The 22,103-nt window shown below is 39.2% G+C and overlaps 1 protein-coding gene across 8 annotated transcripts in view; it reads right to left on the bottom strand.

Moving 5' to 3' along the window:
• The window catches only part of PTK2 (protein tyrosine kinase 2), a 189,561-nt gene that overhangs the window by 72,956 nt on the left and 94,502 nt on the right, over nt 1–22,103 (bottom strand). For all 8 annotated transcript variants that reach the window (XM_084207209.1, XM_084207210.1, XM_084207202.1 and 5 more), the window contains 3 exons: nt 19,961–20,127; nt 13,934–14,021; nt 765–844 (listed from right to left, as the gene is read on the bottom strand). In XM_084207209.1, the coding sequence (XP_084063335.1) occupies nt 765–844; nt 13,934–14,021; nt 19,961–20,127 (335 nt within the window). The remainder of the gene's footprint in view (nt 1–764; nt 845–13,933; nt 14,022–19,960; nt 20,128–22,103) is intronic.

The following is a 22,103-nucleotide window of genomic DNA, read 5'->3' as shown; positions in this document are numbered from 1 at the left end:
TCATAAAACTAAACTTTGTTTTAATTGGGAAAGTATTGTTCAAAGGACACTTATTCTCTCCAAACAAGTTTACATTTGTCATTAATTTCTTATCAATTTTACTTCTTCCTAATCTCCCTGTGTGAGACATCAGCATAACTAAAGCAAATGTTTCAGGCTGGAAATTCTCCATAAATTAGCAAAACCCAACACATGCATTTCAAAGCTGGGAACTCTCTCAAGGATCTGTTAATCTGATATATTTATCTTTATTTTCCAGCTGTCTATACAGTTGACAAGAACACCAAAAACACCCAAAAGGGTCCTTAAGATTTAATCATTTCAAAACAGCACATTAAAAATTGAGAAATTACAGAGAGGAAAGGTAGCAGCATTTATCTATAATTACATTCTTTAGCTGCAGGATTTATATATGCAGAATCATAAGACTATTTACTAAATAACACCACAGATACTTTTTTAAAAAATATACTTCAATGTACTCTACAGGCCTTTGAATTATTCAGATGAAGAATTCACCCAAAAGGCAGTATCAAGATGTAATTAATTAAAATTTTAAAATAATGTTAATTTAAAAATCACTAGAAATGAGTTACAATACAGTCTATTCAGTTTTTCTTCAAACTGCTTCATAGCAAAAAAAGGCCTTATGATGTTTTATTCAACTCTACTGGTCAGAAATTGATGAACTTTAAGCAGTTTCAAAATTAATGTATATATTCTGTCAGAAAGGTGTTGAATAATAAATTAAATTATCAGCTTACCGGATTTCAAGGCAACCTAGTTTCAAAGCAATTTCCTGGTCCACTTGATCTGCTATTTCTAACATATAGTCATTTTTCACCTACAGCAAAAGAAGCAGGTAGGCATCACAGAAAGATCAGTTCAGTGCCAACACAGACTAAAATACTCCCCCCCAACAGCTTTCAAATGAATACATTTTAATTTTCTAGAACGACAATTCACAGTCCAGGAAGAGAAAAAAGAATTTGTGTTCATATTCTCCACAAATGAGCACTTTGGTAAGAAACACATTTTGACCAAAGCAAACTTGATTGGAAAATTTCTTGTGTATGTCAATATTGCCTATGTTTTATTAAATATAATCAAAATTCAGAGGGACTGAGCAGATGGTTACATCTGCATTCCAGCTGAGAGAAGGCAGGCTGTGTTCTTGAACCATCCTGGTCAACAGGATTTCATTGTCTAGGCAGATCTAATCATGCAAGTAAAACTGATAAATGCCTAGGAATTACAGTGACAATAAAAACAGAAGTAAAGAGAAAAGAATGTACAAACTGTACTGCACACTGGCATAAAGTAATGCTGAACTAGCAAGAAGAACCAAGAGTGAAACTGGGTGGTGACCATCTAGAGTAGGAAACACTTCAAATCTTCATCCTGTTTTATTTACCAGCATGGATGTAGGCAGAATCCTATTTTTTAGGTAATACTTCCACCACACTAGAGTAAGAAATTTATACAGTAACTAACAACAAAAAATTCAGGCAGTAAGAGAGAACAGAACCAGCTCCCAAGATATTCACTCTGCAAATCTTGCACCAGTAACAAATCTCAGAAGCTTTTCCTTAACAGCTCCTGTTTTCCTCTTATGAAAACATCAAGTTGCTATTGAGATCCTGAAGTTGCAGCAAGTCCTGAAATCCCACAGAAATCCACGTGACTGACTTGTGGATCAAAGAGGACATGATGCGCTCTGAAAGCAGCACACTTCACCAAGTGGGTTTGGTGAGTGATGACAAGCTGTAAGAACAACTAGTTCAAACTACTACTGCTAGGAAATGCATAAATTAGGAGGTAAGGAAGTACAGCAGTGGATCCAACAGCTGGAGGTGTTCTCCACTCTGCATTCTCTTTGGAAGGTGTGAGCATCCACCTCGGCATTCCCTCAGCACCACTGTGGCAGCTGCTCCTGCTCCAAACTACAGACAAATCCCTAAAAACATCCTGGACCTGAACTGCATGAAAGTTTTTATTTGTTCTTGAAAGACATGAAAGAAGAAATATGATAAACTGTGCAAGAATAACAAATGAATTATTACAATAGCTGAAACATGAGAAAAAAGCTTCTTACATTTGAATTCATACAGGCACTCAATATGACAAAATAATGAGCTTTCAACTCTTCTCCATTCAATTCCTACAAATACTAATGAGACAGGAGAATAATTGCCCTTCAGCATCATGTAGTGTGCTATTTGTACACACATATGGAAATAATAATTCTGTATTCCCATAGTAATAGTATACACAATATAAATTAATAATTCTCCTCTTCATTATGCTCACAACTTTAAATAATTGGATTTAGATTGGATATAAGGATGATTTCTCCACTGAAAGGGTGGTCAGGGATTGGAAACAGACTGTGCAGGAAAGTGCTGGAATCACCATCTCTGGAGCCATTCAAAGTATGGCTGCAGCCCTTGGTCAGGTGGTTCAGCTGTGGATGTGGCAGTGCTGGGTTAGTGGTTGATATTCCAAGTCTTTCACAACCTAAATGGTTCTGTGATCCTATAAACAGCAAAATGCAATAAACTACACCAGGATCTTTATTCATGAGAAAGGATTTTGAACTGCACTGAAAGTGTCAGACAGGAGCTCAGGGCAGGTAAATCAGGAAGGGAGTTTCAGGCTGCACGAACTGCCAAAAATGACCTCTGCAAACACATGTGGGTGGTGACCAACAGCACAGCCCTCCTCACCCTCAGGTCTATGTGGGATACCTCAAAATGAAAAAAAAAAAAAAAAAAATGTTGAACATGGGGGCAGATCATATATGGATACCAAATTCCAGAAATTCCCATGTTCTTTTCCTGAGAATTTACCTTCATGTACAGCCTAAACTACTTCACCTACCAAGTGAACCTGTTCACAAAATCCCTTTGCTGACCTGCCCTACATCCACCCAAATCAAATACCCATTGTCTGATCACTTCTATTTCATTAAAGTTTTTTTTTTCCCCTGAAACTAGAGATTCAATTTTTTGAACCATTTTAACAATTTTGCATCACCAGGAAATTGCAAAGCTGTTATCCTCCTATTACCTGAGGTATTCAGACACCAAGAAGAACTGGCTGTAGCAAAGTGGTTTTTCAGTCCTGGCACACAAAACCTCCACTCACAGGAAAGATGCTAATTTAAGGCCCAGTGTATTATGATCAAATGTGGATTCATTTATCTTCACAGTTCTTTGCCTTGTGGATTCCAGTGCTCCAGTGCTCATTTGTTAAACTAAACAGCTTAAGAGCATCTCCAGTTTCATGCAAACATGATTTTAAAACGCTGCTAGCCTCCTATTCCATAAATAAATAAGCAACATTTCCCAAATATTTAAAGTTTGGGGTTTATCTCCTCTTGCCCTGCAGCTTGTGAGCTTTCACAAATTCCAGTCATGTTCCCAGTTTGACTCTGCAACTACAGACATCAGATATTAACTAAGAAAATGTAAAAGACCATCCCCCATTCCAACAAAATGGAAGGGGAAAAAGAAGTATTTTACATTACATACACCTACTTATTTTAGTGTTTAAACTTTGTGAGTTATAAAAGATTATAAGCTTCAGGAAACCTGTGGTGAGAATCCAGTGGTCTGGATTTAACAGTGCCCTACTGTGGATAGCCAAAGGTGCTTGGATCTTCCCTTTTTTCATAAACCTGCCTGCACACATTCCTCTTTCAATTTCAGCAAGGAAAAAAAAAAACAGATTCAATTTCTACTCCCAGAATACCAATGAGAACTTCTCTTATCACCTTTAATTTTACTTGACTATTCTCTTTGAGATGGCATCAGATCAATGCATGAACTAATGCCTGTGCAGAGATTAGATAAGAATTTCACAGGAGGTTCAGCACAACCTCCTAAGGAAAAAGCCTGAGCAAATATTAAGTGGAAGAGACATAAGAGATAATTTAATGGTAATTAAATGCACTGTCACAAGGCAATTGAATAGTTTTCCAAGAAGCCTTTTGTGTTTGCTCAATTATAACTTTTATTATTATTATTATTATTGTTAATATAATTAAATGAGAAAAATGAGAATATTTTCTGGGTTAGACAAACAAAGGCCCCATCTTCAAGAGCACAAAGCCTATATACATACAAAGGCACAAAAACTGAACTCTTAGAAATGGAACAAAACCTATCAGATTTTTTGCTGCTGACTACAAATTCAGAAGTATGTTAAGAGAGAGGATGAATCCTTCCCTGTGGGGTTTGGAGATCCTGTTATCTGTGAGCTTGTCACACTCCCTGGCAGTGTGTGCAGACCTTTGGCTGCACCTTCTGTGGCTTGGAAATTTGAGTAACTGTGCAATACCTGGAGAAGCTGAAGAACACATCTGTCTATGTATACACAGTATGTAAACACACACATCCTTTTCAAGCAGATCAAGCACCACTGCCATAATCTCCTCTGCAATTTAATTGTTCAGAATGGGATCTCTCCAAAGGCCAAACCAGTAAAAAACCCTGAAGGATGCTATTTAATACACCTGAATTTTACCTAGTTTGTAAGACAAAACAGATTAATATAAACTTGTCACACAAATCTGATTTTGAAAAAGCCACCCCAAAAACCCAAGTGGCCAAACAAGAAATCAAAACAGCAACCCTTGATCTCTTTCTCTAGCTCAACAAAGTCTTTAAAGTGCTCCTGCTAAACCTGTGTGCCACTACAGCATTTACACCCCACACTGGAGACAAGATGCTCTGGCAATGATAAAATTACATGAAGTCTGTATTTATCTCCAATACTTTATGGTCACAATGTTACAGCAATAAAAATGCAGAAAGATCAGCAAGGCAAACACCCTGACACCAGGATTAAGAATTCAAGTGTCAACACTGCTAAAATCCTGTATACTTTTTATTTGGTAACAATCCAAACCCAAAATATGATAACTGAAGTGAGTCACTTTGATGTATGTTGCTTGTAACATATTTGCTTCCACTGAGTTACTCATTTTGTATTCCCACATAATGTACTTATCTCAACTCCCTGAGAAAAATACACTGGAGAACAGTTTAAAGGAGGATAAGAGACAAAAGTAATTTATTGCTGCAAACTGCTGTGCTGATTTCAAGAACCTTTTCCCTTGGATTTTTTTTAGTATGTTCTAACAAGTTGAAGTCAGATTTACAGCCAAGCAGGTGCATGCTTTGGGGGGAAAGGATTAGTCTACTTAAGTTCCATTAAAATGGAATAATGGAAATAAAAACTGCTTCAGGCTTCCAGGCAAGTACTACTGTAGTGCCAGTGTCAGGGGAAGCAACTCTACTGAAATTTGTGGTGGCAAATCAGAATTAAAGTGTGACCTAAACTTCACATTTAGAGTTGGCTTCTTGGCCACAGCAGCTACAAACAGCCTGGTACAAAAAGGGCTGCAGTGGGGAAAATAGGAATGTCAAGGATAAAGGCACCTCTCAGAGGCAGGAAAAAGAAGTCTTTCACATGTTCTGATAAAATTAAAAATGAAACAAAATTGTCATTGCCCCCACATAAAGAATACACATCACCCACCACCAGTGAATAAATGCTTAGAAAGGGCAGTAATATCCAAAGAAAAAAGGATTTTGAAATCCAACACAATCCTACACCATACTTCCTGATTTATTACTACCCTGGTATTCAGCAACAATTCACTTTATTTAAAATACTTTTTATTCTAACAATATTTTTATTTTTTAATCGCTCTTCTTTTTTTAGCTAGAACAGAAATCTCTTTTCTGTCTCCAATATTTTGGGCATTAAAAGTTCAAAGATACTCCTAAATCACAAGAAAAGGACGTAAACACAATGTGAACTAAAAGACTTCTCCCACATGGAAGATGGGCACATAAACAAAAGCTGAGTTTTATTTATGATGTCAAGACTTCTAAAATATTTGTTCTTTTACTTGAATAGGGAAATTACTGATGGTGTCACTTCTAACTTCTCAAAATTTACTAGAAAATAATGGGCAGTTTCCCAGCTACAGAAATGGACAGCCAATTCCAGATGGAACAATTTAAAATAAAAATTGAAAACAGAGGAAAGCCCGTGTTTGTGAAGATGGAGAAATTAGAGAACAGCCCTATGCTATGATTTAAGGAGAAATCTATCACAGGCCTTGTATTTTCTATACCAGCTGCTACTTTCAGAAGCCATCTGCTTCATTTTCCTGCACATGAGTTTTTTATGCAGCTGCAGTATTTCAGAAGGTTCACCCAGGCTGACAAGCAGCTCATAAAAACACCATGCTGGATTTAGATTTCTTTATTAAGAACAACAGTAAAATAATTCTGAACTTGGCAAATGGTTTCCAGTGTAGGGATTTTTTAAAAAAAAAGCTATTAGAAACTGTGTCTTTAAAAGATTTTTTAGGTTTAAATCTGTTTATAGCCTTATAAATTATTAATAAATTATCAAACTTGACATTGAATTTTCAAGCATAAATACTGTGGAAATTCTTTAGCAACAGTACTATCAAATAGTGTCTCATAAAGGGCAAATACCAATAATTAGCCATTACTGGCTTTCCCAGCTTAATGTTACCAAGAAATTTCCCACAGGATAAACTCCAATTTTTTAGGAGGACAGTTTAAAAATAAGCAATCTATTTCTCTTGCTTTTCTTTCAATCTCTATGACCTACTTACACAACTTAGTCCTTTTTTATTTCTATTTTTTCCCAAATTTGCACTTCTTTGAACACTGCATTTAAACAACCCTTCATTGACTGAGTTCCCACTTAAGAGTTAAGACCATACCCAAAAAAAATCATCCCAACATATGAGATATTTAGATAAGCAACCAAAGAAAATGTCTTCTGTATTCCATTCAGTACATAGAACACAAACAGTAATTACAATCATTTAATGAAGCATGAAAACAAAGATTTATATTACATCATTTTTTCCTTATCCATTTGTTCTACATGTTTATTTTTAGCTGATGCTTTTATATATTGGGAAATTATGTACTTCCACTTAGTTGGTGAAATTTATATTAAAAAAATACAACCTGCCTCTTAATTGTCCTGAATATGCAATAGTTGTTTATTCTCAGTAATTTATCTGAGTAATTTATAGCTCAGGTGTGTTCTAGCACCTGCTTTTAAACATTCAAGTTTCTAACTCTGGAAGGTAATTTGGTGTTAGGTTTTATATGTTATAGTTCACCCTCAGCCACCACAGAATTCAACCAAGATCTACCTCTGTTTTACACCAACACACAACACTTCTGGTGACATCCATCCCACCAAAATCCAGAGAAATTATTCCTGCAGTTTTCCAGTTCCAGCTTCTGTAATGAAACACCAGAATATCTCAATATATCCTTGGGAAAATCTGATCTTCAGCAACCACTGTTGTGACCAAGACAAAAATCCAAGTATACAGCTCATTTGTTTTCCCCACAATTTCCCATTCAAACTGAAGAACATTGCTCTGCACTGCACCTGCAGCAGGTACAACACACAATTCCATCCCAGTCCATGACACAACTCTTCTGTATCCCACCAAAAAGAATTATCTCAGATATTCTCTGCTTTCAGCTGTATTGCTCCTTGCAGTGTTAAACACACCACAGCATCACTGTAGGACAGACACATGATGGGGTTAATGTGGAACAGTCACCCAGCATAAATTCTGATATTTGTAAGGACCAAACTGCTCCTCCATCCTGGTCTTCCAGCTTTATGTAGGACACCAAATTTTCATCACTACAAAATCAGCTTGGAAGAGCAGGGTCCCAACCCTCACTACTACAGCCTCAGAAATCTGATGCAGCATTAACCCTGCAAGATTTGTGCCTCATCTGCTCTGAATGAAGCCCCATATGCACAAAAGCCCAATGTCTGCTTTTAATGTCATCAGTACTTTTAGGAGCCACCTTAATGATCATAATGATAGTTTTTAAAATACACGCAGGAGGGAAACACATATGTGTTCCCACCCCTATTTACCCATCTGATAGTATTAAATTTGCTATAGGAGATAAGTCAATAGTAGGGAAAATGAGGGCTTTGGCCTCATCTAGGGGAGTTAAAAGCCCAGATCCAGTATCAGGATAACATTCATCTGCCATCTGCCCTCAGCTGCTCCTCCTCTTCGTGTCCCAAGGTCACAGTCTCTATATTATCTAGGGGTGATCTTTGACATCTCTAACTAATTTTGGAAGCTCCTCTGTTAATAATAAGGGCATTAGAGATGGGCTGGAGGGAAACCAACTTGTGACAAGGCATTGTTAGGGGCAGAGCAGCTAAAAATGGTGCCGTCTGTCCAGGCGGGCTGAGCTCCAGATGTCACTGCAAGGGACGCTGCTGCCTCGCAGCCCCGCCACAAAGTAGGACTGGACTCTTGGGAGCCATGCAGAACCAACCTACTGAACAAGCCTTGCTCCCAGCTCATTTCAAACCTCTCCTTTCCAACACACAGTTTTGAATTTTCAGATCATGAGAGTCCTAGCATCAACATAAATCAACTTTTCTGTGGGTTTCTTTTTGTTGTTATAAACAACCTAATCTGCTAATTGCAGTCACCTTTTGTTCCAGACTACTAAAGAGACATTTCCACACATCAGTCCATGGAAACCTGGCTCTAGAATTTTAAATCTACCAGGCTGAATTATGAGCTATTTTAGAAAAGCCCACAAAGGATGATTCTCACTGCTCTGGCTGACAGGTGGAAATTTTAAATCAAAGCAACCCTTTCCCTTTGGCCTGAGCTTGGCTGACCAGTTAGAGGTGTTAAGGAATAAGAAATTTCACATTCCTACCACACAGCACTAAGGGAAAGAAGACATTGGGTGCACAAAATTTGTAGCCAAAGCAGCTCCACAACTATACAAACAGCAGAGCCTAAAACAAGAATGCCAGCATAGTTTGGAGGGTGTAAATCAACTTTTACAGGAGAAAATAAATACTTTACAGGATACTGTGAAATTCAGCAAATTCAGAAACCTACCCCTGCCAAGGAAACCTCACTTTTAATTGTCTTTTCAAGCTGCAAAGAGCAGGCAGGAGAGGTCCAGATTGATTTATATTTATATCAAAAAATATTTAGTATCTTTTTAATCAGCTGCAATTCTTATATTGCCACCTCCCTGTAGGGCACAGTTGCCTCAGCCTTTAACTCTTCATGAAAGATCTGCTGGGTTTTGGGTGTTTTTTGTTTTGTTTTGTTGAGGGTTTTTTGTTCTAAATAGGCTGCCAACATCAGGAACAAGGCCAGCTTTTCTCCCAACGTCCTTCATTTCCTTCAAAGCTTTTCCTGTCAAAGTCATTTGCTTTAGGTCTCCTATTTTTATTAGGGTGTAAGGGATGTTGTTATTTAATTAGGTTAAAGAGTCTAATTCCCAGCCTGCATTTCAAATTACATCTCATGCACCTAAGCCTTATAAAACTTTAATCATTAAGTTATTACAGTAATTGCCTGGACTTGAAATTTCCTACATGTCAGGGACAGAGTTATAAAAATAATTTAATTTGGATGATGTATTTATCTGCCACAATATAAAGAGATATTTCATTTAATGAAATACCTTTTGAGTGTGAACATAATCTTTACAGGCACTACAGAGACAGAGAAAAGAAGTGCCAATTGTCCACAAAAAACTTTTTCTCTACTTTTTCAGAGGATGTTTTTTGCCTTTTTTTAAATAAAAAAAAGTGGGGTTTTTTTCTTATTTAAGGAGAGTTTTCTCATGAAAATGAACCTGCAGTGTACTTGTCTGGTGAGGCACAGAGCCCTCAGAATTCAGGCACAGAATTCCGATCAGTTTTTTCAGGGCATCAGTGACCTGCCCTCACTCGAGATCATCCCCTGCTTGCAATTTCTTCTTACACAAACTTTGGGTAATTTTAAAAAGCAAATTCAAAACACAGTTCAGTCCTGTGGTCTCCTTTATTATATATATATTAACATTTCCAGGCTAGTTCCACACTGCAGGCTAAACAAGGCAACAGATAAAAATTCAACACTGATAAAAACAACCTTTTCTTGTTCACTGGGATCTAAAAAAAAATCCCAAAAAGTTACTTTAAAGTCTCTGTTTGAAGCACAAGGACAGCAACAATGGAACAGCTGATGCCCAAGAGCTGCCCCCACCCCCCATACAGATGCTTACTCCCTTTTCATCAAGGGATAAACCATCTCCAATTACTGCAGGCTAACATGTTATTCAAGGATAAATGTGTGCAGGCTCTTGTCCCACAATAAAAGGAAGGCAATTCAAGTAGCTTACGTCTGACTCTCATTACATGAATGTTTTTTAAAGCTGTGTTCTATCTTCATTTCAGATATGGCTTTCGTTGCTCACTGACTACTAAGGCAAAATAGAGGAGCCTGTCCCCTTTATTTCCACTTCCCAACAGCCATGTCACTGGAACACAGGGAAAGGAAGGCACTCACTAGGAATTTCACCAACATTTATTTAGAGCAACTGAAAATACTCCCAAAAAGGATAGGGAAATGGTGAAATCTTATTTCATTACTCAAAATCCATTTTTTTAAATTCTCCTTTGGTACCTTTATGTTTGTATTCTCTGGAAAAAACCTACAAAAAACAAGGTAACTTCACTAGAGATTTACAAAACAGTCAACAGAACACACACACACACAAAGGATGCCACTTCTTGATAAATCATAACTTACAGTATTTTTATTTTCTGTACTACACTTTCAAAGTTTTGTGGGTGGGATTAGAGCTCACTTTGGTTCACATTTGGGTATTCAGTACCATAGGACACAACTGAAGGCTGGCACATAAAACCTGCGCAGTGAGCATCTGCCAACTGTGGAGACAACCATAAATCTGGCTTCTCCTGATTTTTGAATACTTCAGCCTCACAATTCCAACAGCACTGGGTAGGATCCAATTTGCCTAATTTGGCTGAAACTGCAAGCAGTTGGGCCCAAGGGAGTAATGCAGTCCATGCAGAATCACACCTAAATGCTCCACAGATTGAAAAAAGAGAGGACACCCCTCAAGTCCTGTCGCCCACTACCTCTGATACCTGCCAAAGAGAGCAGTAACAAAACAAAAAGGCACAGTTCCAACATTAGTTTGTTGATCAGAGCTCTCAAATGGGATGTGAAATGACATGACTGGAACACACAGCTCCTCCAGTGAAGGGGAATGACCTAAAGATCAGCCTCTCCCCATCTCTGGCCTCAAAGCTGAGGCACAGCCTGAGCACAAGAGGCATCGTTAGTGGGACTGATTCTGATGTTATTAACGAGTTGTGTGGTTTCCCCCTGCTCCCACACACTAATTTTAATCCCTTGCTGTACAGCTTGCAGAATGAAAGGTCTCATTAAGTGCCCTGCTTTACACTCCCAATTAAGAGCAGCTCACGCCCACCGCAGATGGCAGAACGAGCGCCACGACCGCAGCACGTCAAGCCACCAACACTTCTGGGCACAGGCTCTTGATTGGGTTGAGACTCTTGAAGATGAAGAATATTCAAAAACCAAAGAAAGGTCACAGCATCCTTAAAGCAGTCAAAAATCAAGGAGAAAATAGTGATTTCACATATCAGGCCCAAGCTGAGAAGGCTGAAATGCAGCGATTTGCAGAGGGCAGTGCACTGGCCGCAGTGAATGGGAGCAGTCATGCATGTGCAGGCACAAACGTGTGCCAGCTTTGGGTTTAACAGCCTGGTAATTGTGCTTGGGGTGAGCTGGATGAATAAACCCTGCCTGTTGACAGTGATTAAAGTAACATTTTGTTATCTTTACAAAATGCTCTGTATTCTTCCAGAAGTTGAAGATCACTTGAGGATTTAAACTTTCTTTTTCAACAATACTGAGGGGATTGCAACTCAGATTCAAGAAAATCTTAAAAATTTCAATTTCCATGGGTGACAAAGGTAACCATGTTTCTTCTCCTTCTCCATGAACTTTTTAAATTTGTTGCTTTACATTTTTAGTAAGACAAACAATGTGTTTGGACATTACCAAGTTAGCAAAAAGAGGTTCCCAGTCTCATTCTGACAAGAAAATCACAGGCATCTGGTCCTCACAAAAATCTTTTTTACTCATTTGTAACATACAAGACAGCAATGTCTTTGAGTTTTACATTGAGAAAAGCCAATTTGACAACAGAGGCGTTGTTTCTGTCAGATATTTAGATTTTTTTAACTGGGTTCTACACTCCTTATCTCTGACAGTGCCTCTGTGCAGAAAGCTCAGGATATGTATGTATGCATGTATGAATTCTGTACGTTTTGTTGTTCTTGCCTACACACAACATGATGCATCTGACTGAGAGCAGTGGTTAAGCAAAAGATGTTAAAATGTTGCAGGAATGACACTGAGATAGGAACAGAATGTGAAAAATCATCTTTCCCTGGTTTTTTACCCCCCCCTCTCTGCTGCAGGCCTGGTTTATGATGCAGTGTTACTGCTTAAATTCTTCTCTTGCCTTCTTTTCATACGTCACTGCTGCTGCCTTAACACTTTACCACATAGAAGTTATTGTCCTAGTTTATCCAAGAGGACAAGTGAAATTTATGGAGCAAAGCAGAAATATGGATAGAGAATGACAGTTCTGGAAAGTTCTGCACCTGATTTCCATGACAACAGAGACCCAAATACCTTACAGCACCCAAAACAAAGAGCAGTGACTTTTAAAGAACTGGATTCAGAAATACCTCACTATAAGGTGAAAAAGAAAGGGGAAGAGAAAATAAATAGGATTGTGTGAAGAGCAAGGAGACAAGAAGGTCTGATTTTCATTTTATAAAAGCACTGGGATTCAGGGCACTGTCAGAGACAGGCAGCTGTCAGCTCTGCCAATCAGTCCCAATGACCTTCCAAAACCTATTCTGAGCCATTTGTACCCATTTGTAATGATTTCTCCAAATTTAGTTAGAAGTTAACAAATATTCCTCTGGCATTTCAAACTCCTTCCTTTGTAGAAACAGTTTCCTGAGGCAGAAATGAGAGGACACTGCAGGACTGCCAGGTGTTGAACAGGAAAATGATGAAGTTCAGGGAATTATTTTGGAGCTCATCACCCACTTTTGCATCATGGCAAACACAAATCTCCTGTGTTTAAAGCCAGTATGAAGGAAGTTCCTTGCTGCTAAAGGAAAAAGGAACATGATTTTGTTGTACAAGAACTCCTGGCAGTACTACACTAAAAACCCACCAAAACTCAGGCATTTCAGGCTGAATCCGGCATATCACACAAATCACTTAAACTAGAATGTGAAGTCCAAAGAAGAACTTCACTACAGGAGAAGTTTCTTTTCAGAGGTCAACTTCATCACAGATCAATATAAAAATCACACAGTAAAAAAAATTTAAAAGTAATTTACCTAAGACAAGAATGTTGTGTGCACAGTTGTGCTTGCTGTAATTAGGGTAACCATTTTAGTCCTGACTCCCCTAAAAACACCCCCAGGAGGTTTTATTGTGAGCTTGTCAGTGTAAAAGCAGATTAAAATAATTCACCTGAATAAAATTAGAATTTAGTGTTCAATTTATAGAAACTTTGACTATTACACAGTTTTAGAAACCCAGAAGAGATTTTATACCCAAGAAAATAACCTAAGAATGTGAGTGGAAAAAGCATTTGATGGTTTGTAGTGAAATTGTCACTTACTTAAACTTAAAAATAAAAATAAAGAAATTCATCAGTTTAATCAGTGTGAATTAACTGTAAGAAGCCAGTGGAACAACAGACAATTTTGTCTGAGTTAGGACAATTATTACCTGCAGAATCACCTTGGTTTTGGAACATATTCCTCACCACTCTCAAGCAGAAGGATATCATGGGCTTTGTGCCCTTTCTGCTTTATATATGCAACCTTAAGTTTTTTCCATTTTTCTGTTTCTGTAGTAATATGCTACCCACATAAACAAACCCAGAGTTTTCTAAATTCAGCAAAATCAGCAAAGACAAAGCTGAAGAACTGAACATACCTGCTGATAGAAAAAATTTAGAGTTGGTTTGTCCTCAGTGAACTGGTTTAGAAATCCTTTTGGCAAATACCGAATTCTCAATTCATATCTGGAAAGCAAGAAGACGAGGCTGTTGAGCAGAATTAAAATTAAGATTTCCTCAAAACACTCTTAAAAATATAAATAAACTCAAAATAAGCTTAGAAAACTAATGGAAAACTTCCTTTTTGATCACTCAAGAGAACTAAACTGGAATTTATGTGTAACAGACATTTCACAGAGATGTTTACAAAGGACCGTTATAACAGAAGCAAACTTAGAGCCTTGCTGCCTTCTCAGAGCTTCAGAGAGGACTGAAGGATCAAGACTTGGAGCAGATAAGCTCCAGATCCATGGGAAGGGAGGCCCCAGTTAGGTGACAACAGATGAGCTGCCAGAAGCACTGACATGACCCCTGGCAACAGCTTTTATCTCTGCTTCTCACAAGCAGGGACTTAAAACGCTGATCCTGCTGCTCCAGGAGTGACAAACAGTGTCACTCACCAGGGAGCCACATCCTACAGCAGAGCAAGGAACAGGACTCTGCTCCTCCTCTGATCTATGCTCCAATATTCACCCCTGGATTTTCCATAGGTTTTGAAGGGATTTCTCTGTTAAAAGGTTCTCTGCTCCCTTATTCATCATCAAGACACATGCAAAAGCCAAACAGTTTTGAACCTGACAGTCATCTTTTTTAAGGTAATTCTACACAAGAAATCAGGGAAATTCAGAATGAGCCTTGGCCCACGACCTACACCAAATCTGTATCACTCCCCAAACCTAAACTTCTGCTTCCAGCCCCTACATTTAGTAACATATCTTGTCATAAACTTCTGCTTTCAATCCCTAAGTTTAGTATTATTGCTTGTCCTGTGGTAACAGCCTATGGTGTTTGACACAGACTGTTTGCTTCCTCCTCTGACACATTCCTTCAGTGAAAGTCTGATAATGAATGTCTCCATCCCTTGGGCTGTGCCAACACAGCATATCCTAACACACACTCTTAACAGTACTTCCCAAAGTAAGTATATTTAACAATCTGCTCATGATAAGAGCAAATATTACATTTCAATCAGTTGGTTTCAGCAGGACAAGAACTTCTTTTCAGCAAGCGATTTGGCTGCCTACAATCAAGATTTACATGGGGATTTGCTAAAAATTTACTAGGGGTAAGTGCTGCTTAGGTTTCCACTGCAAGCAGAACTTGCAATCTCCTTATTTACTTAGAATTCACTGAAAATACACTGTCCTGTGAGAAACCATTAAAACAAGGAAAACATTTGGAAATTGCAAATACACACACTGTATACAAAACTAGGATGATGTCTTTAGTATGGCAACATATTTCATAATTCCTGTGAACAGAAAACATGTTAAATTAAAGAGTGAAATGCAGGAGGCAGAGAACACCTGACAGAGAGTAGATTTACAGTGGATACAAGGGAGAAAAGTTTTACTCTGAGTATGGTGAGGCCCTGGCACAGAGAAGCTGTGGCTGCCCCATCCCTGAAGTGTTCAAGGCCAGGTTGGATGGGGCTTGGAGCAACCTGGGATAGTGGAAGGTGTCCCTGCCCATGGCAGGGGGTTGGACTCAGTGATCCTTAAATGTCCTTCTCAATCCAAACCATACACCAAACCAAACACAGGATACAGACACAGATAAACAAAAAAAGACTCTAAGTCACAGTTGAGACTAACTCTCACAGATTTTTCTCATATGTAAGGGAACATAGAATCACCTTCTACTGCTGATCAGACTTTACATTTCATGATCCCCAGCAGATAACTGGTAACTCACTAAAATGTAGGTATCAGTCAAATTGTACCTCCAGGTGTTTATGTGTCAGGGAGAGAAGGCAGCAGAAGCACATTATCCAGAAAAGCAGAGCCTTTCCTATTTTTTATTCTGCCAAATCCACTAAAATCTACACAACTGCAGAGACTGACATGGAATAAAACAAGTTTGTATAAAAGACTTCCTTCCTTTTTAGGGGCTCTATAATCCAGGGTATTTTAGAATGACAGAATCATTAAAGTTGGAAAATACCTTTAAGATCTTTGAGTCCAACCATCAACCCAGCACCACCACCATGTTCACCACTAAACAGGGTCTTCAAGTGCCAAATCCACACTTTCTTTGCAACACTTTCAAGGATGGTTACTCCATTCCTTCCCTGGGCAGCTGTTCCAGTGCTTGACAATCCTTTCCATTAAGAATTTTTTTCTAAGATCCAACCTAAATCTCTCCTGCAGCACAAATACAGTGAGAAGCAGCTGAGGAAGCAAAGGAGGCTCAGGGCAGACCTTATCACTCTTTACAACTCCCTGACAGGAAGAATGCAGCTAGGTGGGGGTCAGGCTCTTCTCCTAAGTAACAAGTGATAGGATGAGAGGAAACCATCTCAAGTTCCACCAGGAGAGGTTTAGACTGAATTACAGATCAGAAAATTGGATATTCAATTATCAGAACGAAATTTCTTCATGGGCTGTCAGAGATTGGAAGATGCTCAGGAAAGTGCATCACATCCCTGGAGGGATTTAAAGGACATGTGTGTGTGGCACTTGGGAACACAGTTTAGTAGTGGCCTTGGCAGAGTTGGGTTAACTGCAGGGCTTGATGACCTTAAGGCCTCTTCCAGCCCAAACGATTCTGTGATTCTAAGATGCAGAACGCCATTAGTCTCTGAGATTATAAAAACCAAAAAACAAACCAACAAACAAAGGAGAATCAATCTCTCTCCTTTACAGGGACTTGTCTTCTTAAATGATCAGCCATGAAAGTGCTGCTTCTTGCAACAGGATGTCGTGAGAAAATCAGGTAAGGCAAAGCAGCTCAGCTGGGACAGTGACCGTGGGTGACCTTCATTAGCTATTTATAACCTCATCTCTGCCTGTGGGAATGAAGGAGCTGAATTCCAAAGGCCAACACAAGGATGGGCTCAATTTTCAATATCCTCTACATTACTGGCTTTGAAATGCAGCCAACTGACAAGGATGACATGTCCCTTTCTCACAAACCAGGTCTCAGAGCATGCACCTTAGCTGATGATCGCTCCCCTTATGTTTGATAAGTTATTCCTGGAAGATCACCACTCTGCTTCTGCTCTGCCCCTCCACTGGGGCTCAGAAGCACTGACACACCTCACAAAGGTGGGCATCAATACAGCTCACAAGCTGTGCAGTGAAGTGCCCCATCCACAGCAAAGTGGACACCACTGAGCAGTTCTGGGAGCTTCCCTGTCAGTAACAAGCACTACCAGGGCAGCTGGTGGAGCCAAAAGAGAAAGGATGATCCAACTCTTAATAACTTGTGCCACTGAAAGAAATAATCTTGCCAATTCCAACCTTGCCTGCAGCAGGTTCTGAATCAGTTCACATCAACAGAAAAGTAACCAGAACAGAGATGAGAACCAAAAGGGCAGACAAAGGGGAAGTCTTGTATGAGTTTAATGAATTCAATCAGCTCACTGCAGGCTTAAAGAAGTATTAAGGCTCACAGAAAGAAGGGAAAAGGACTGGATAACTGGAAACCAGAGAAGAGATAAGACAAGAGTGCAGCAAGGAGAGGGACAGTTCTGTTATATTAACTTGGTCAACTCATTAAACCATCCCACAGGTGATCTGCCCTTGTATCTGTTCCAGGCTTTTTTATCACAGCTACCAAAACTCACAGTCCAGGACTGCTGAACACTGGGGTGTCTCCCACCTGTCAGAGGCACAGCATAGATGTCACCTGGTTTACAAACCCCAACTACGGAGCTAGGAGGTGTCTGCCCTGTGAGGAACAGGGTGCTCCAACACACACAACTTGTTATGTGAACCTCTGGAGATTCCTTTTGTGTGTCCTGATATTCCTAACACCAGTAAAAGGAACAGGGCTCTGGCACAGAGCAGTTTTGTCAGAGACATGAAGGACAGCAGCTGTGCCTGCTGTTCAAGGCTCAGTATTACACACACAATGATGAGGGTTGGCGTTATCTGTGATTTAGGAGCCCCACATCCTCCTAACCCTGGCTCACCCAGCTGGGTGATGGATTTTATCCTGGTAACTTTTGTGTGCAACCTACTAACAATTCATGCAACTTCTAGTACCTGGATTAGTCCAGAAGAATTCCAAGATGTAATTTCTGAACACTGTGAATACACAAACCTTTAATTTGAATGATAAAAACAAAATAATCACATGAGGTATTTAGTGGTTTACTAACACTATAGGAAGCTTTTAATTTAAGAACCATTCCAAGACTACTTCCCCTTTAGTAATCTAAATATTTCTACAAGTACTGTCATATGATCTTAGACAATTTGTGTTTTGGCATTACAAATATGACAGCAGCATTTTGATTATGCACAGCAAATCTCTCTGGGTTTAAAAGGTATGTCAGGCTGCATGTATTTGATAACATACTAAATGACACTTGGAAAGGTATTGAATAATTTACACCTTATCATAGCTCTTTCATGAGCATTTTACACAATTCCTTTACACAAGCTTCAAAACAATGTCTAACTTTGTTTTTAAAACCAATTAAATGTGTTCTGGAATGTGTACCATGCAAGTTGCATGGCTTTATAAAAACGGAATTGACACTGGTACACTAGGTAACAAATTTCCACAGCATAAATTAGATCTCACCCACCACTGGGATAACACCACTAATCACAGAAAGGATTCAACAATCTCCTCCTTTCTAAGGTGTGATTTCACAATATTATCAATGAAAAACTTCTTGTGAGGGACAATACCTGTGTAGATCACAGAAACAATAAAATATAACATGCATAAAATAGAATATGCAACATTCCTGAAACACAGCTTTTAAATATCCCTAATTTCTTTGAATTTGTGGAATTTGTTAAAATCAGGACCCTAAAGAGGATTTACAAACTGAATATTGCCAAATGTGACAATAGAATATAATAACTCCACTTGTGAGAAATTACGTATAGACTATTTACAATACTTCTGCAGAAGGTACGTGCATCCTTTCAAACAACCAGCAACTTCAGCACAATTGTGGTTATGAACATAAACCACAGAAACAGATGCCCAACATCCCTGTAGTGAGCAAGTAACCACTGTAATCTATCCCTTGCTTTAATCTCTATTTGGTTTATTGGTATTTTAAAACTCTGAGCTCCACATTTTCTCTAGTAGACTACTGCGTCCTTCTGCAAATAAACTTAAGTTTCCTCTTGTCTTTCTACTAGGAAAGTGCAGAGAATTTCCTTCCTTCCTGTCCTGAGTGGGTATCACCAGCTTACCCTCCTAAAAAGCTAAAGAAACTTAGGTTATGCCACTTCTTTTAATCAACTAACCAGCATCATGAAAAACCTCAGCAAATGTGCCCAGGCTGTGAAAAAACCCCAAAATTCTGCAGTTATCCTTCTACTGTTCATTGCTCCTGGTATAACTTAAGAAGATCACAGTCAGAGGAAAGGCAGATGTCATTTACTGCTCTGGGTCTCAATATAAGGAAGTTTAACAACTGAGATGTTTTTCAAAAGCAGAGGGATAAAATTATTTTTGACTGCATTTCACTCTTTTCAAATCACATTTCTCCTGCTCAGTCTATAAATAAGTACAACCAGTATTTAGCAATATCCTTTTGGCTTTATTTAAATAACAAGATTTATCCTTTTAAAACTGCAGCCATGTGCTTATGCCACAACTAGGAATACCATTCTTGTCCTAAAACTTAAGTATGACAAAACTTGCGGATTCCAGCACAAACGACAAGGAAATTTCTGTTCCTATTTTATGCTTCCTCTAAATCCCAGGTTTCTCTTCAGTTTGCAGGAAAACCCTTACAATAACAAAAATCCCTAAAAGCAAACAAAACATTGCTGACAGCTTTTAGTGAGGAGTTTGGTGAGTTTATTTCCCCCATTCCACCAGCTCTATTACAGTACAAAAAGACATTTCTTAGTAAACCAAATCACAGAATATTTTTTACAACAAGGCAGGAAGACTTATATGACTGACATTGAACAGACTTATATTCTTACTTCCATTCTTCTGGAGGGTGGGCTAGTTCAAATTTCTCTCTCACATTGGACACCCCCATGTCCAGGTGTAGCCAGTGAACTTCCTCAGACTGCAGGTGACTGAGCCGTAACCCATAGCAGGCCACGTTCTTCACTTTGTGACAGTCCACAATCTTCTGAATTATGCCCTAAAACAGAGAAATACACACTCCTTACAAACTGTAAAATTATATATATATTTTATTATTTTAAATATTACCATGTAATACCCTACAAAAATACTAAGCAGCACATAGGTAGTGACTTTATTAAAAATACTAAACATATTTTATTGTAAGCTGCTCTTTCACACAACCGATTATAATTGCTGAAGTTTTACCAGCGTGACTTCAGAAAACATCAGTAAATATGTTCCATGTATTTTATCAGATTCAGGCCAGTATTTCCTCTATGCAAAACAGAATAACATAAAAGCCAAAATTTCAAAAGCAGGTTTGTGGATGAAAGCAAGATGTATTAGTTCAAAAAGTCCATCAGCAGTCTTTAAAAGTCACTCTCCATCAAGAACCAGAAAATCATCTTGGACTTTCATCCTCTTCAGTGCCGCAACAGCCAGGATTTCATAGGTCACACCACAGCCCCTGAATTTCCTTCCCCTCCTCCCCTGACTTGAGATTCAGCAGAAATCCCTCATAAAACCAGGCAAGAGACAATTATTTAGGAACATTCTCAAGCACAACAAATGTTGTTTGCCCTGAGGTAAATTTCAGAGTTTGAATATCTCTTGCCCAAGAAAGGAACCTTTTACATAAACCTGTAGCAGATTGCCATGTCATCCATCAGAAAGGTCTGCCATGCAGTAACTAAAAATCAGATGTGTTAGTGGAGCAGGGATGAGCAACCTTTCAGGTGCAGCATGCCAGGCTGTCCTGCTCTCATCCTGATCAGGGAGCCAGCAGGAGCTCTGCTGCCTCCTCACAACCCTGTCCAAGGGAAGCTGTGTGTGTCTCTCTGCAAGGCAGCAGATCCCTGCTGCAGGAGCTCAGAGCTCAGCAAGAGCCAGGGCGATGGCTGCTCCCAGACTCTTCTCTCTGGCATTCCCAAGCCTTTGCTTCTGTGACTGGAATGGTCTGAAAATTTCTTACTGAAAATGCTCATACAGGTACACACACACAGAGATGCATGCAGAGATGCACAGGTGATTCTTGCTCAGAATTCCAACAAAACCTCAGCACATAACCAGTGCAAGTTCTACAGGAGCCAGAGGAGACCTTCTGGAGCGAGTTATGTGAGAGGGTTTTCAGTAGGATGGTGCTGTCAGCCTGGAGACAAGGAGGATTAGGGGAGTATTACTGCTCTCCTCAAGGCCCTGACAGAAAGGTGAAGCCAGGAGAGGGTCAGACTCTTCTCCCAGAGAACAAGGGACAGGATGAGAGGAAATGGCCCCAAGCTGCACCAAGGAAGGTTTAGATTGGGTATTAGGAACAATTTCCTCACTGAAAGGCTAAAAGTCTTAGAACTGGCTGGCCTGTGGAAGTGGTGGAGTCTTCACGCCTTGATGTGTTGAAAAACCATGTGGATGGGGCACTTGAGGACATTGTTTAGTGGTGAACTTGGTCGTGGTGCTGGGCTCATAGCTGGATCTGATGACCTAAGCAGTCTTTCCCAACCTAAATGATTCTGTGATTGCTTCCCAAAATTTATTGCTTCATACGCCAAAGAAAATGTGTAAAACCCTGATTCTGCAAATTAAGCAAGCAGAAAACTAACTGCAAAAAGAGAATTAAGAAAGCACTAAATCTGAATAGAGGGGGAAGATGACACATGTAGGAGTGGAATCATGCTGTTGGTGAGGTGATATCAAGCTGTTAAATCAGCTCACACATCTCCTCAAACTGCAACCTTTAAATAATCTCTCAGAAGCAACACAGTGCACAGAGAAATGTAAAACAAAATTCTAGCTAGCCTACAGGAAGGAAACACAAGCCACGTTTAGTAAGTTCATGGAGACTGAGAAAGAAGAGGTTCCATCAAGCCTAGCAGGACTCTGTGTCTGAGAGCAGCAATGTGAGCACCCTCAGAAGCATCTTTTTAGTTCAGATCCTGCAGTGCCCCAAATTTCCCTTGTCTCCCATGCCCTGGGCTTGGACATCCAGTGCAAAGT

The sequence above is a fragment of the Fringilla coelebs genome, assembly GCF_963513975.1.
Source record: "Fringilla coelebs genome assembly, chromosome: 1".
In the NCBI taxonomy this organism is placed as follows: Eukaryota; Metazoa; Chordata; class Aves; order Passeriformes; family Fringillidae; genus Fringilla; species Fringilla coelebs.
The sequence above is the reverse complement of the archived record's forward strand: the minus strand, read 5'-3'. Positions and strand labels throughout refer to the sequence as shown.